At 38.4% G+C, this 15,206-nt stretch overlaps 1 protein-coding gene across 8 annotated transcripts; it reads left to right on the top strand.

The window, feature by feature from the left end:
* Positions 1-70: 70 nt before the first annotated feature.
* LOC135555655 (3-phosphoinositide-dependent protein kinase 1-like) lies at positions 71-14,696 on the top strand. Of its 8 annotated transcripts, none has more exons than XM_064988283.1 (22): positions 71-943; positions 1,048-1,135; positions 1,254-1,386; positions 1,558-1,742; positions 1,860-2,008; positions 2,113-2,284; positions 2,466-2,562; positions 2,676-2,757; positions 2,863-4,196; positions 9,177-9,368; positions 9,521-9,563; positions 9,761-9,898; positions 9,997-10,141; positions 11,330-11,418; positions 11,820-11,895; positions 12,101-12,169; positions 12,630-12,726; positions 12,839-13,012; positions 13,159-13,388; positions 13,682-13,739; positions 13,983-14,135; positions 14,234-14,696. In XM_064988283.1, the coding sequence occupies exons 10-22, from the start codon at positions 9,279-9,281 to the stop codon at positions 14,345-14,347; spliced, it is 1,476 nt and encodes a 491-aa protein (XP_064844355.1). In that variant the 5' UTR covers positions 71-943; positions 1,048-1,135; positions 1,254-1,386; positions 1,558-1,742; positions 1,860-2,008; positions 2,113-2,284; positions 2,466-2,562; positions 2,676-2,757; positions 2,863-4,196; positions 9,177-9,278; the 3' UTR covers positions 14,348-14,696. The 8 variants fall into 8 exon arrangements, 5 of the variants coding, with proteins under 5 accessions (XP_064844355.1, XP_064844356.1, XP_064844352.1 ...); XM_064988284.1 differs by having other exon boundaries at positions 11,330-11,427; positions 12,917-13,012; XM_064988280.1 differs by having other exon boundaries at positions 11,330-11,427.
* The last annotated feature ends 510 nt before the right edge of the window (positions 14,697-15,206 follow it).

Genomic DNA, 15,206 nt, shown 5'->3' with positions numbered 1-15,206 from the left:
AATGCAGCCTCAAAATATGCTTAAAATGTTGATATATTGGATGGTCATTCCTTGCAACAATAGCGCTGTCTATGAATTTATGAGTGGTTACATGTCTCCAGGCCCATCCCTCAGGTATTACCAAAACAGAGGCTGGTGGCCACTTTGTTATTTTTTCAACTAATGATTGCCCATTTAAAGTACACATTTTTTCTCATATGCATGATAATGTCCCATAGGGGTCAAAACAATATTATTAAGTTATGGGAGCATTCCAGCATTCAGATATTAGTCTCCTTTTTCTGTACGATGCATAAATGCATCAGAACACAGATTTTGGTCTGCTTTAATGCAGTTCTGTCATTTCTCTTTACCATTCTCATTTGCTGATAAGAAATTATAGCTACTTGTGACTGTGAACTAAAAGCTTGCAGCGGTAGGCTACATCTGATAAATTGACTCTCCACTAGGTATCAAATTCTATAATCTAGATATTGCCGTTGCACTGTTATCACAATGAGTTAAACCACTGTCTAGTTTCCATTAACAATCTTTGAGAAATGTGAAACAGATTGATTTGATTGCACTGAAGAGTATGATAAAACATATTTTATATGAATTTCAGGAATATTATAATAAACTATAGCTTAGTTCATTATATTCATGATGCTTAAATATGACTTGTACACCAACATATCACCTTTTTTAAATTACAAGTGTGTAATGTGAAATAGAAAATCTTAGAGATATGTTCATAAAAAAATATTACGATGGGTTAATTTGAGCAATTAGATAGTAATCAACTCTGTCACAGAGAGGCATTGAAGAAGGCGTGGAGAAGTGAACAGCTTTCATGATGACAGGACCTGACTTCCTCTCATCGTGTTTTTATAGCATTATGATGCTTGACTTCACTCATTCATTCTCTCTGAGAGATGCCCTATCCACAAGACCCATGCACAAGGTAGTATGGACCTTTCTCCGAAATATTTTCCATTATGTACTTTCCACATTACGATAAAGTGCATAATTTGCACATTATACATATACATGTTTTTCCTGGTTTAGCCCTACACTCATGCTAAAATGAAGCTTCTACTTGCACTTTGTGCAGTTTGGAACATCATGCAACTATCAGTGTGCTGCTCTTCTGGAGGTACTGTACAATAGTCCATTGTACTGTTCTTTTTGTTCATGTTCAGATTCATGTCCAGGAGTAAAAGATCATAACATAGGTGACATGGGTTGTGATAAAAGGGTGTGTTTCTTCACAGAAATGACAGATCGACTCACCTGTGTATCTGATTATTGGTTTACAATTACCTGTACTTTGAACATCACTGATGAGCCTGCAGGTGTCAACAATACCCACTACTGGTTGAATTTTACCTGGTCTGAAGGAGTTGGGTGAGCCTTATTGTGTGCTGATGATGGATTCTTATGTTATAAATCTCTTGGTTCTGTCCATTGCATGAAGTGGAGAGATGAATAGACAACATTAAATGGAAATAAATATGCAGAGGATAAATCATTTCTAATATCATTTGAATCACACAAATTATTAACATTTTTCCACAGGATTACATTCAAATGTCCACTGGTGAAGATGGGGGACAGTTATGGTTGCACATTTGTGGCCGATTTTGATAAGAATGTAACGTACCACGGCTCTTCATTTAATGAAATGGACTGTTTCAATGTACAGCTTTGTTATAACATTGACTGCCAATCAAACTTGACAGGCTTTGAACCATTCAAAAATAGTAAGTTCCCAGTGAAGATTATATTGATTTGCAATTCATGAAATATGGCATGAAAAAATTATGATTGTGCAAAATATAGCTGATAAATATGTGTAATGACTAACTCTCTGTCATCAGTTCAACCAACAGCTCCAAGTCATCTCGCTGTCCAGTGGACTTCAGAGGGTTACAAATGCACTTGGCAAAGTGGATATGAACACCATCCATATATAACAGAGTTCTCTTACCAACTCTTCTTCTACAAATACCATGGCGATAAGAGCGAGGTAAATAAAGAGCATCTTAATAAAGAACATCTTAATAAAAGTCATGCTTCAATTGTTAAAGTCAATAGTTGTTTGCTAAATTGTTTCCTGGATTTTTTTCTCAGGGGTTTTGTGTGTCCCCTCAAAACAAATCTATTTTAATTGATGGATCTAGACTTGAGCCAGATACCACATATGTTCTGAAAGTGAGATCCGGGCTATATAAGTCCTCTGGATATAAAGGACAGTGGAGTCCGTGGAGTGCATTGGTGCAATTGAGGACTGATGCAAAGGAAGGTGAGAGAGATCTGCTTTGGAGACAAACTAGTTACATATCACCTCTTTGTTATTGTCCCAAAATATGCTATGGCAAACCATTTAGGCTGTGTTTAGACAGACCAATTAGTGGAAAAAATATCAGAATTGGGCTGCTTGTCTAAACACAGCCATTGATGCATATACTAATTTTCTCCTGCAGCAGAACCAACTATAGTCCTTGTCCTCAGCAAGTTTGTATTTCCAGTTTGTGTGATTGCTGGAGTTCTGTTGTTTGTATTTTACAACCCCACGACAAGGTAACTGGTCTTCTTCAGAAACCCATACAAATACTTTAAAATTGTGTCATGAGAGAGCGAGACTGATTTGGAAGCAAACAAACACAAATCATTTGCAATCATTTGTGTCATAGAATGAAGATAAAAGCTTTCTATGATGTGCCAAGCCCAGCCCCTTTTTTCAAACCTCTCTACAAAGATAACAAACATTTCCAGGTAAAGTCTACTAATAAATATATTATTTTCCCAAAGTGGTCCTCATAACACCTTCAAAATGGTCCTTGGGATACAGTTGATATCTTAATATTTTTTTCTCTATAGGACTGGCTTGAGTCGGAGTGCAATCTGATACAAACATACAAAACAGAAGAGCTCCTGACCATAGATACTTTGATTATTGAGGCCAAACATATAGCAGAGGACCAGGACTTTTCAGCTACAACACCATATCCCCTAGCACAAGTTCACACTCCTTATGTTGGTCCCTCAGTGATGGACTGGGTCTGCAGTAACAGTCCAAATGGAAATGGTCCAGGGGACATTCCTTACACCCAGCTGCCCTGCTCTCCCCTAGAACTCCAGTTTGGAGGGATGGTCACCTCTTTCTCTCAGGACCCTTCGGTCGCCTGTGAGGGGGACTCTGGATGCGAGGACTTAACACTCAGCCCTGAGAGCAGCTTGCCTAATAGTCCTGTATCTAGTGAGCCAGAATGCATCTGTACTGATTACTGTATCCTACACGAAACCTCTAAAGGTTTTATCCCCACTGGTGTGTCCAAAGAGGTCTCATCCCTTGAATAGTTATTGCATAGAGGGACCAGGTAAGGAGGAAACCTGTGCCACTGAGTGAAGTTACCAAATGTTACATCATATGCCAATAGGACACAGACGGCCTACTTCTTGGGTTTTGATAGTGTACTGAGCAAGGGGTGTCATAGTCTTTACAATTTCCTAAATTACATAATCTTGACTTATGATCATTTGCAGTTTCTTTTTTGTAATTCTGAAGTAGAATTGTGTATACTATACTGTAATGAAATGTGTTTTGTCAGTTTTAAATATTGTACATTTTTTTATTACTGTATCAATTGTGTGATAGCTTAAATAGCTACTTTGGACCAGTTCATTTCATAATTTGTCTGCACTGATGGCACTGGAGCCATTGATCCTTCAGTATGTGAGTTAACCACCAGAGGATGCTGCGACTCAACACTTAGAGGAGAAATTGGCGAGGTGCAGTTTCTTGGATGACAATTTGAGCTCTATGTAATATTTTGAAAATAGTTTGATAATCCTGTAATTACTATGTCCTTTAATTTGTCTTGTATTACATACTTGTTTGCTATTGTAAATACAATAATACATTGGTTTGGTTTATATGTATCGTTTTCTATTTCGCAAAAAAAGTAGATGAGTAGCTATAGTTATCAGTAAAGACAATTGCAACAATATATATGTAATAGCCAACCAATGGTCTTCAACTTGCTTCATCTTTCATTCTTGGTGCAATTTCAAAACATGTGCGCGTGCTACAAATGAACGAGAGTAAAATGCTTTGTTGTGATATGACGTCATTTTTCGGGAAATGAACCCAGTATGTAGCTAGCTTGCTTTAGGACTTCCATCCATGTCAGCAAGCAACCACTGGCCAGATAGTGAGTATCTGCCTGTGTTGCATTAACTGTCAGTTGATTCTGGGAATGGTGAAAGTCAGGCAATAGTGACTTAAACTACTATTGTTAGCTAGGCAGTTTAGAGTGTGCGGGTAAGATTCACTTTCATGTTTGGTGTTGGGTCTAAGTCAGCTGCTAGCACTGGTACTGGCTAACGTCAGCTATATTGCTACCTTAGCACATCCGTGCGTGCAGATGTCTGTCTTCTCAAATTTGAGAAATGTATTGACTGACCAACACTTTTCAAACTGTGGCAGCACTAGCCGACTAAACTTTTTGTTTTTAAATATTACGGATTTCAGCAACCAAAGAATAGTCCGCATTTACAAATGACATTGTCCTGTGTGAATGTGGACTATTCTTTGGGTGCTGAAATCCGTAGTTAAAAAAAACAAAAAACGTTTTTTTTATGTGACGTCGGAGCTGCAGTCTGCCACGCTAACGCTAGTCGGAGCTCAAATAGATCGTAAATCGTTGAGTTTAGTCGGCTAAATCTGGCTAGTAACATAATGTTACATCTAGAAGGATTGTTCATATAACATAGCAATGATGTTGGTTTTGGTTATCTGCTACGGTATTACCACCAACCTGTGCCATAAAGGTCAGACCTCATGGCAGAGGATGTAGGCCAGGGTTCCCCAAATGGCGGCCCCCTGCATTTGATTTTATTTGCCCCCCCCCCCTTTTATGTTAGACATTAAAGACCTTTCAAACAAAAGTAAATCAGGTCCAAGTTATTTTAATTTAGGAAATCTGTTCCAAAGTATTCCCATGCATAATAGTGAGATATACTGTATTTGATCATATATAAATTATTATGTTTTAGTCAAATATATCTGTTTTAGCTTCTTGCGGTCAATTTTTAGTCTGCGAATTGTTTGTAATTATGTCTCGGCCCCCTGACCATCCGCACAAGAAAGAAAACGGCCTGCTACTGAATCTAGTTCCCTGATGGAGACCGATTACCCACACACAAACAGAAGGCTACAGTCCTCCTGAGAGCTGTAATATTATAGGGCCATAGAGTACCACAGTCATCATACCCCTAAAACCTAGCGGTCAAACAGGGAAATTGTTTCAATAGTTTTTCCACCATTCATAGGGAATTTTAGAACCACTTAAAATAAGGGCTTTGTTTCGTGGAGGCTGGTGTGATGTTTTAATAACCGTTTCGATCTCTCGAGGTCTATGACAAGGTGACTTTTATCAATATATTCGCCTGGATTAACCCCCCCCCCCCAAAAAAAAAAATGTGAAATGCTAATTAGCTGCTAATGTGGCTATCATAAAGAACTACAAATGCCATGATGATCTGGACGAGACTGCCGAATCAAGGAGAAGTTAAGAATCTCTGGATGACCTATCTAATGTTAATTAAATGTAGTAATTAATAAATTGGCTACATTTCTTTAATGGACAATTCTGTTAACTGTCTTGTGCAAGTTTTAAATTGGCCTGTTAGCAAAGGTGTCAGCTAGAGATGGCGTGTAGGACCTTTCATGGTTTTGTAGTTTTGCATGTCTACTTTGCTGCTAATTAGCCTTTTTGAATCTGAGAGTAAATAGAGCCGATTATAATGGGCCTATGTAGATATTCCATTAAAAATCTGCCATTTCCAGCTACAATAGTCATTTACATCATTAACTATGTCTACACTGTATTTCTGAACAATATGATGTTATTTTAATGGACAATTTTCAAAAACAAGGACATTTCTAAGTGACCCCAAACTTTTGAACGGTGGTGTATATATTGACAAAAGTCACCTTGTCCGAGATAAATTTACATGGTTATCAAAACATCACGCCGGGGTAAGCCTACACGAAACACAGCCCTTATTTTAAGTGTTTCTAAAATCCCTTATGGGAAAAATTAATTGTAGAAAAACTATTCTAACCATTTCCCTGTTTGACCGCTAGGTTTATGGGTATTATGACACCTCCACTGTGGAGCTCTATTATGGATAAGCTTGAACACAAACATTTAAGGAAGCTCTCTTTCTCACCAAGGCAAGACGTGTCACAACAGGAAACCACAATGATCTTAATCTGTTCATAAAATTATGTTGTTTAAAAATACAGATTTATGACCAGTTATTTAAGTTTCCAAGAACACAGGTCATTTACTTTTATTGGCTTGTTCACTGCTTTGGAGGTTAGACTAGGCTATGATTTCCTGTCTCTAGGACAGATGGCTTTGATTGTCCCAGTTAATTATTGGCTTTTTTGTTTTTACTGTAAGAGCTGTTTTCTTCTAAATTGTACATTTCTATGTGCAAAGGGACATACCCTTCTGGTTTCTGTGGTTTATAGTTTTGTCATGGTGTTGTTGGAGCACTACCTTCCGTGGCAGGTGTCTGGAGTGGAAAGTACCCTACATCAGGGATTATCAACTAGATTCAGTCACAGGCTGTTTCTGTTTTTTTCTTGAGTGGATGGTCAGGGGGCCGGAAAATAAGTACAAATAATTTGTGCACTAGATTCTACTCTGCTGAAATAGTATGTGCATTACAGTATTTGCATTCTAAAGGTATAATTCACAGGTAAGACCAATTTCACTATGTATTATGAAGTTTGACATGAACATTAATTTCTTTGATATTTTTTGATCTTTGAATAACTTTTAATTTAAGTTTTAGGTTCCTTGTTTAGAAATTGTGGGCTCTATTTTCAGCTGGCGCTAAGGAGTTGCAAGTGTCAAAAGCATAGTAAGTGTTCGTTTGCAATTTCGTCATGTTAAAACTGGCGCACAATTGATTGATTTATCCAGTCAGTCAATAAATAATTTAATAATACTCGTAGGAAAGGTTTTCACCTTTGGCTCACAATCTGTGGATACTATATGATTAGAAAGGTACAAAATGTATGTAAAATATCACAGCACAATTGAAAAATATATGCCACATGGAAACCAAACGAGAGTGGTCTATGGTGATAGGTGGGATGGGCTGAGCGTGGCTGAGGGGTGGGATTAAAGAGTTTATTTTCAGTAATGTGTTATTGTTATGTGATCATTTGTAGACTAAAAATGTACCGCAAGAAGCCCAAACATTGAAATTATTATGTTTTATTCAAATATACAGTACCAGTCAAAGGTTTGAACACACCTACTCTTTCAAGGGTTTTTCTTTGTTTACTATTTTCTACATTGTAGAATAATAGTGAAGATATCAAAACTATGAAATAACACATAAGGAATCATGTAGTAACCAAAAAAGTGTATATAAATCTAATATTTGAGATTCTTCAAAGAAGCCACCCTTTGCCTTGATGACAGCTTTGCACATGCTTGGCGTTCTTTCAATCAGCTTCACCTTGAATACTTTTCCAACAATCTTGAAGGAGTCCTCACATATGCTGAGCACTTGTTTTCTGCTTTTCATTCACTCTGTGGTCCAACTCATCCCAAACCATCTCATTTTGGTTGATGTCGGATGATTGTGGAGGCCAGGTCATCTGATGCAGCACTCCATCACTCTCCTTCTTGGTCAAATAGCCTTTACAAATCCTGTAGGTGTGTTTGGTCATTGTCCTGTTTGAAAACAAATGATATTAAATAAATCACTGACAGTGTCACTAGCAAAGCACCATCACACCTCCTCCTCCATGCTCCGCAATGGGAACCACACATGCGGAGGTCATCCATTCACCAACTCTGCATCTCACAAAGACACTGCAGTTGGAGCCAAAAATCTCAAATTTGGACTCATCAGACCAAAGGACAGATTTCCACCGGTCTAATGTCTATTGCTTGTGTTTCTTGGACCAAGCAAGTCTCTTTTTCTTATTGATGTCCTTCAGTAGTTTTTTTTGCAGCAATTCGACCATGAAGGAAAGAAATTCCACAAATTAACTTTTAACAAGCCACACCTGTTAATTGAAATGCATTCCAGGTGACTACCTCATGAAGCTGGTTGAGAGAATGTCAAGTGTGTGCAAAGCTGTCATCAAGGCAAAGGGTGGCTACTTTGAAAAATCTAAAATATATTTTTATTTGTTTAACACTTATTTTGGTTACTACATGATTCCATATGTGTTATTTCCATAAATAACCGGGCTCTCAAGTGGTGCAGCGGTCTAAGGTACTGTCTAAGGTAGTGCTTGAGGCGTCACTACAGACACCCTGGTTCGATTCCAGGCTGTATCACAACTTGCTGTGATTGGGGGGCCCATAGGGTGGCGCACAATTGGCCCAGAGTTGTTTGGGTGTGGCCGTGTTGGCCGTCATTGTAAATAAGAATTTGTTCTTAACTGACTTGCCTAGTTAAATAAAGGTTAAATATAAAATGTTAAAAAAGCATGGCAGCAACACATGACAACACAGCATGGTAGCAACATAACATGACAACAATGTGGTAGCAACATAACATGGCAGCAGCACAATATGGTAGCAGCACAAAACAGAGTACAAACACTCTTGGGCACAGACAACAGCACAAAGGGGAAGAAGGTAGAGCTAACAATACATCACGCAAAGCAGCCACATCTGTCAGTAAGTGTTCATGACTAGGGCTTTGAATGAAGAGATGGAGATAAAATGGTCCAGTTTTAGTGTTTGTTGCAGCTCGTTCCAGTTGATAGCTGCAGCGAACTGAAAAGGAGAGCGACTCAGGGATGTGTGCTTTGGGGACCTTTAACAGAATGTGTTGTATGTGGAGGATGAGGGCTGCAGTAGATATCTCAGATAGTAAAGACCCTTTCTCTCTTGGAGTCTTACTTGAATAATGAAATGGTATTTATAAGGAATTGGAACAACACCTGTAGTAGTCATGTGTGAAAAAAAACATCAACAAGAACCCTCCCTGTGCGGAAGCAGCACGCTAGTTTATCCGCTGTGGGTTACTCGCTGTATGGTGGTTTTCTTGTGTGTGTGTGTGAGAGAGAGGGGAGGGAGGGAAAGTGTGGTGTAGCTTCCTTTTTTTTGTTATGTGACTTGTTGTTCTGTCTCTGCACATCCTTTAAGGTATGATGCCGTTCCTATTCTGTCCAGCATCATCCTGTGTTCCTCCCCTCCTCCTTCTATGGTAAGAATCACCTGGACTCCAGTTTGTTCCTCCATCTAAGAATGGAGGGCCCTCAAGCCTCCCCAAAGCTTGTAAAGCAGCCAGAGGACTTCAAATTTGGTCGAATTCTAGGAGAAGGCTCCTATTCAACAGTAAGTCCTCATAATTTTCTATGGTGTTGTATTTTGTGTGGGGGACTTACAGATTACAGTTTCAGTCATATGAATTACTTTTTATTTTCTATTTTTGGTAAAGGGTTGGATTGTTAAAAACCAAATCTTTGTTGATTGCAAACTTGTTTCAGGTTGTGCTGGCAAGAGAACAGGCCACAGGGAAGGAATATGCTAGTAAGACACTACAAATATGTTTTCTCTTGTTGCATGAGGCTGATGATCCTCAAGTGGCGTTCAAGTGACTGTCCTGGATTCTGCTTATAACTTAAATGCATTTGTGCTGAACAATAATGCTCTTTGAAGTGAGGAAACTGGAATTTGATTCAGTCATAAACACAGAGTGAAGCATATCGGTTTGAATTGCGTTTCAGTGAAGATTCTGGAGAAGATGCACATACGGAAGGAGAACAAGGCACATTGCGTGACGCGAGAGAGGGATATCATGTCAAGCTTAGACCATCCATTTATCGTCAAGCTCTACTTCACATTTCAAGATGTGAAAAGGTTGTGTATCCTTTGAAATAATCATAACATGGGCTACTTTAAGACTTCTGGTCTCATCTATTTTGTGATCTTAGTACCATTATCCTTAACTGCCTCCTGTTAGATTTTGGCATAAACTATGCAAGAAATGGGGAATTACTGAAATACATTCGCAAAATAGGCTCCTTCGATGAGACGTGCACTAGATTCTACTCTGCTGAAATAGTATGTGCATTACAGTATTTGCATTCTAAAGGCATAATTCACAGGTAAGACCAATTTCACAATGTATTATTAAGTTTGACAAAATTAATTTGTTTGATATTTTTGTATCTTTGAATAATTTTTTATGGAATTTTTATAATGTTCCTTGATTAGAAATTGTGGGCTCTATTTCCGGCTGCCGCTAAGGAGGTGCAAGTGTCAAACGCACGTTAGTTTGCAATTTTGTCATGTAAAAACTGGCACACTGGCATTTTCCTCAAACCTAATGCCAGTTTTGGCAATTTGCCTGTCTAATATCAGCTCCCCTGCGCTGAGTAAACATTTTGGAGGTTTTTGCCCTCTGCTTTTTCATTATTCAGAATACACATACTTGCATACTATATAAACATTTTTGAAAATCTGCAGAGCACATAGGTAACGATACAATCGACAGGAGCCTAGTATTTTGTATAGACGTGCAAATGCTATGGGTAAAGACCCTTGAATTGAAAATATACTGCACATCCTAAAACATACACACATATGCCTACCTGCATACTTCATTTCACTTGTTCCAAGTATTGATCCCCAGCTCCAAAGAGCGCCTCTCATCTGGTTACCAAAGACGCACTCCTCCAAACATAATTAAATTATTCAGTCCTATAATGCAGTATCAACGGTAGGCCTAAGCTATATTTCACTTATTGAAATACAATTTACCTAGTATTTTTATTTTTTTAGGAAAAGTTTGACACATAAAGACATATAAGGCTAGGCTAAGCTCATTGAAGCCAATTACAACAATGTTGACTTCCAACTCTCCAAACATAGGCTATTGAGCAAACTCGTTACTGTAGCCTATGCTATTTAATAAACTTTAGTATCAATCCAAAATGGACCAGGACGAAATAATATTCTGTGCCTCCAGCCGAATTGGAAGTGATGACAATGCAAAGACTGTCAATAACAAACAGAACTTGAGACAAACACATGCAGTATTAAGCCATGGAACGCATTGATTGGCCCTCTTCACACCTACAACTTGTTCATTCATCAAAACCCAGCCCTTTTGCGCCACTGCCAGCTATTGTAGTCATAATTCCGCTGTGAAAATGGCAAAAATATTTCTGACACACCCCTGAACCTATAGTGCTATCGCCAGTGCTTAGATTTACCACTGCGTTAGGTTTGTTAAAATGTCATGATATGAATTTTATTTTAAGGTTTTAAATGGTGTGGCTTTTTCTTTACAGGGACCTCAAACCAGAGAATATTTTACTGAATGAGGACATGCACATTCAAATAACAGACTTTGGAACTGCAAAACAACTCTCATCAGATGGTACACAAAGTAATTTAACACATATTGCTTTGTCTTTGTGTAATTTTCCTCCAGTTTGTTGATAGACTAAGTACGGTACATTGGTTTGTTTACCCCTTATCGTATTGTGGTTAACTTATCTATCTATACCTCTCTAAAGGCTAACAGAAAGGTGTTTTTATTATTTATAGGCACATGCACAAGGGTCTCTATGTGGACTTCATAGATATGGAAGCAAATTATAGCAAATTGCTAGTTATACGGTGCTCGGAATATAATTTGAATAGGTATGAGTCAATAATGTCCTTTTAATCACAATTGACTCAAGACATCTTCAGTGACGGTACCAAATGTGTCATGTGAATAATTTGTACATACATCTAATTCATATTGTTTCTAACTCAGATTGTTTTCTTTTGCAGACAGAGCAAACTCCTTTGTTGGAACAGCTGAGTACGTTTCTCCAGAACTACTGACTCAGAAATCTGCCTGCAAAAGGTAGTTTGACTTGAATTCATTCAGTACCCTGATTTGAATCCAATATTCAAGTCATCTGTTAGTGTATCACTTCTAGCCTCGCTTGCCATGCTTTATGCAGCTGGGAACAAGACTTGTGTATTTCTGGCAATGTTTACATCACTATGATAAAACCCAAAACTGAAAAAAGTTAACTGAATCTGTCATGTTTTCTGATGTGTTTTAGCTCTGACCTTTGGGGTTTAGGCTGTATCATCTACCAGTTGGTAGCAGGATTACCTCCATTTAGAGCTGGGTAAGTTGCGTATCGTACATGATTATTTTCCTTTTTGAATATTCAGGTAACATATTTGAGAATCGTCATTGTCAGGGGCTTTGCAGAAGCACACTTTGATTTGGTAAACGATGTAGTCTATTTGTTATCGCAATCTAAAAACACTGTGTGAAATAACAGGAAGTTATGGCTGTGGTGTTTATGACTTGTTTGTGTATTGAGTGCCTGGAGGCTTGAAGAAACCCCAGTCACTCTCTCACATGGCAGCAGCTTCATGGTTCAACTATAAACCAACACATTTACCTCAAAGCCCTTTCAAAGGCAAGTACAGTGACAGTTGAGTATACTGTATGCGTCTTCCACTTCCAGGCAATCAAGCCCCAAAGAAGACATCAATATGACACAAGTTCTAACATGTGTCTTGCACTCTCATATGATCTTCTGTCTGTCCATGTGGTTGATTGTATTATTTGCTCACCAGGAATGACTACCTGAAATTCCAGAAGATTATTAAACTGGAGTATGAATTTCCTGATAAATTCTTTCCTAATGCGAAGGATCTAGTGGAACATCTTCTAGTGAGTCTAATCATAGGAATTATTCAAATACATTCGGATGTTATTCCTCAGTTCCATACTATGACCCAATGAGTGTCATTATTAACTAAGCATTGCTTTATTTTTGTGGTAGTGCTTGGATCCCTCCAACCGATTAGGTTGTGAGGAGATGGGTGGGTACAACCCTCTCAGAGCCCATTTTTTCTTTAAGGCTGTCACATGGGAGAACCTTCACCTACAGACACCCCCCAAACTCACCCCCTACCTGCCAGCTATGGCTGAGGATGATGAGGACTATTATGGAAACGTAGGTTTTTCCCTCTTGACATATATAATTAAAGGTTAACACAAATCCTTGTTGACATATTGTTTCCCCAATATGTCAAATTAGCGTGTCCTTGTTTTGTTATCTGTACTGAAAACACCCTGATCATGATGTGGTTCCATCCACAGTATGATGACCTCCTAAGCCAGTTCAGCAACATGCAGGTTGTCCATTCCCGCTCCTTTCAACCACTGTTTGTGACCAACCCCAGTCCCATCCCCAACCCTGCACCAAGGCCCAACTGCAACATCGAGCAGTACATTCATGACCTGGACAACAACTCGTTTGAGCTGGATCTGCAGTTTTCCACTGAGGTGAAGCGGCTACTGCTTGAGAAGCAGACAAGCAGAAACCCCTGGTAGGCCTGCAGTGATGTTCTCGTGAGCAAAACATGTTTTTGTGGAAAGAGGGTCAGAAGACTAACTGTCAATATTATCTCACCATAATATTGACACATACTGTAGTTGATGATCTCATGCTCGTATGTTGGGATTCCTATGTTTACTTACAATATTTACACAATTCTACCTGTGATATCTTGTAAACATAAAGCACTTTACCTAAAGACAATACAATGCCAACAATAATATGATATACTGTGTGAACTGTATCAAGAAAGATTTGGGGAATTAACTTTTTCTATCTATTAAGGAATCAGTTTGTGGAGAATAATTTGATCCTCAAGATGGGACCAGTGGACAAAAGGAAGGTAAGGATTTATGTAATCCTGAATTACTTTACAGTAAAGTTCTATTTTTCAGTTTGAAGGGGAGGAGTGAATGTCTTGATACTGTACTCTTCCAACCCTAAAGCAACATACTTCCCTCCTCTGGCAGTTGTTTGCAATTGCTGCCAGGAATCAATTTGGGGCATCTTGAACCATACTTACTGACTTTACCTACAGGCAAGGGATTTATTTTTTATATCTGAGAATTGTTCTCTGCTTTTAAAGGGACTGTTTGCACGTCGGCGCCAGCTATTGTTGACTGAGGGACCACACCTTTACTATGTGGACCCAGTTAACAAGGTTTTGAAAGGAGAGATCCCCTGGTCCCCCGCACTGCGCCCAGAGGCCAAGAACTTCAAGACCTTCTTTGTCCATACAGTAATGAATTAGTCTTTTGCAATTAATAGCTCACCCTTAGCTAACAAAACTCACTTTATAAAACTATCAGTAACAGTGACCTATCCTCCTCTTTGCAGCCTAACAGAACATACTATCTGATGGACCCGTGTGGGAATGCTGACAAATGGTGCAACAAAATTCAAGAAGTGTGGCAAAAAATCTATAACAAGCATTTTAACTCGTGCATGTAGGTTGGGTACACTATCTTTTGAAGACAGGTCTTACCCTGTAATGACAGGAGACAGAGAATGAAGGCGTTAATTCATAAATGATGGAAAACACCTAGCTGTAATGTAGCTTACAAGTCGTATTCCTATTACTCCACACATTTAATTTATTGTAGGGCAGCAGGTTCAGGACATGTTTCATTGCAATGCAGAATTTGATACATTCAGCTGGATCTAAAGCCATTCTGGTATAGAAAGGACCTATTATTTAAGAAAGTAGAATGGCTATTGCAACTATTCTAACTGATGATTTCTTAGGCTTGGATGGACTCATGTCTGACATGGTGGCCTTGGTACTCCTATGTCTTCTATAGCAGAGAATAAACTTTGGTCAAACCACATGGGCTGGTGCTGCTTTAGAAATTAGGAGTTGACTTGGATGTTGGTTGAACAGTTCATCCAAATTGCAGAGGAGGATGTTGAAGCCTGTTTTTGACTGTTCTTATTTCTGGGAGAAGTTGATTGTAAATGTTAGACAGATATTTTGTTAGTCTATTCTACCGACCATTGCTGTGATGTACAAAGTGGGATGCAAGTAAAGTGTAAGATGTATATTTTGTATTTGTTTTAGGGTTTTATCCTTTGCTGATTAATCCTCATGCTATCCAAACAGTTAAAATATGGTAATAATTTGGATTAATGTCCTGGCTCCATGTTTACATAATTTAAATGTAAATCAATTGAATGTAAATAGTTGATGATGGTAAATTATGATATTTTGCTGCCTTTTATTGTAATCTATATTTTATTTATGGATGGTGACATTGTTATTTTTACATACATAGATGTGGGCCTATTTCTTTGTGTGCAAGTTTCAAATTGT

This window comes from Oncorhynchus masou, chromosome 15, assembly GCF_036934945.1.
Source record: "Oncorhynchus masou masou isolate Uvic2021 chromosome 15, UVic_Omas_1.1, whole genome shotgun sequence".
Taxonomy (NCBI): Eukaryota; Metazoa; Chordata; class Actinopteri; order Salmoniformes; family Salmonidae; genus Oncorhynchus; species Oncorhynchus masou.
The sequence above is the reverse complement of the archived record's forward strand: the minus strand, read 5'-3'. Positions and strand labels throughout refer to the sequence as shown.

What these genes read in the sequence shown, in the direction of transcription:
- LOC135555655 (XM_064988280.1), top strand. Translation starts at nt 9,279, where the DNA reads ATGGAGGGCCCTCAAGCCTCCCCAAAGCTTGTAAAGCAGCCAGAGGAC. An exon ending in ATCTAGTGGAACATCTTCTA is followed by an intron (nt 12,727 to 12,838) that starts GTGAGTCTAATC and finishes TTTTTGTGGTAG; the next exon opens with TGCTTGGATCCCTCCAACCG. An exon ending in GACCAGTGGACAAAAGGAAG is followed by an intron (nt 13,740 to 13,982) that starts GTAAGGATTTAT and finishes CTGCTTTTAAAG; the next exon opens with GGACTGTTTGCACGTCGGCG.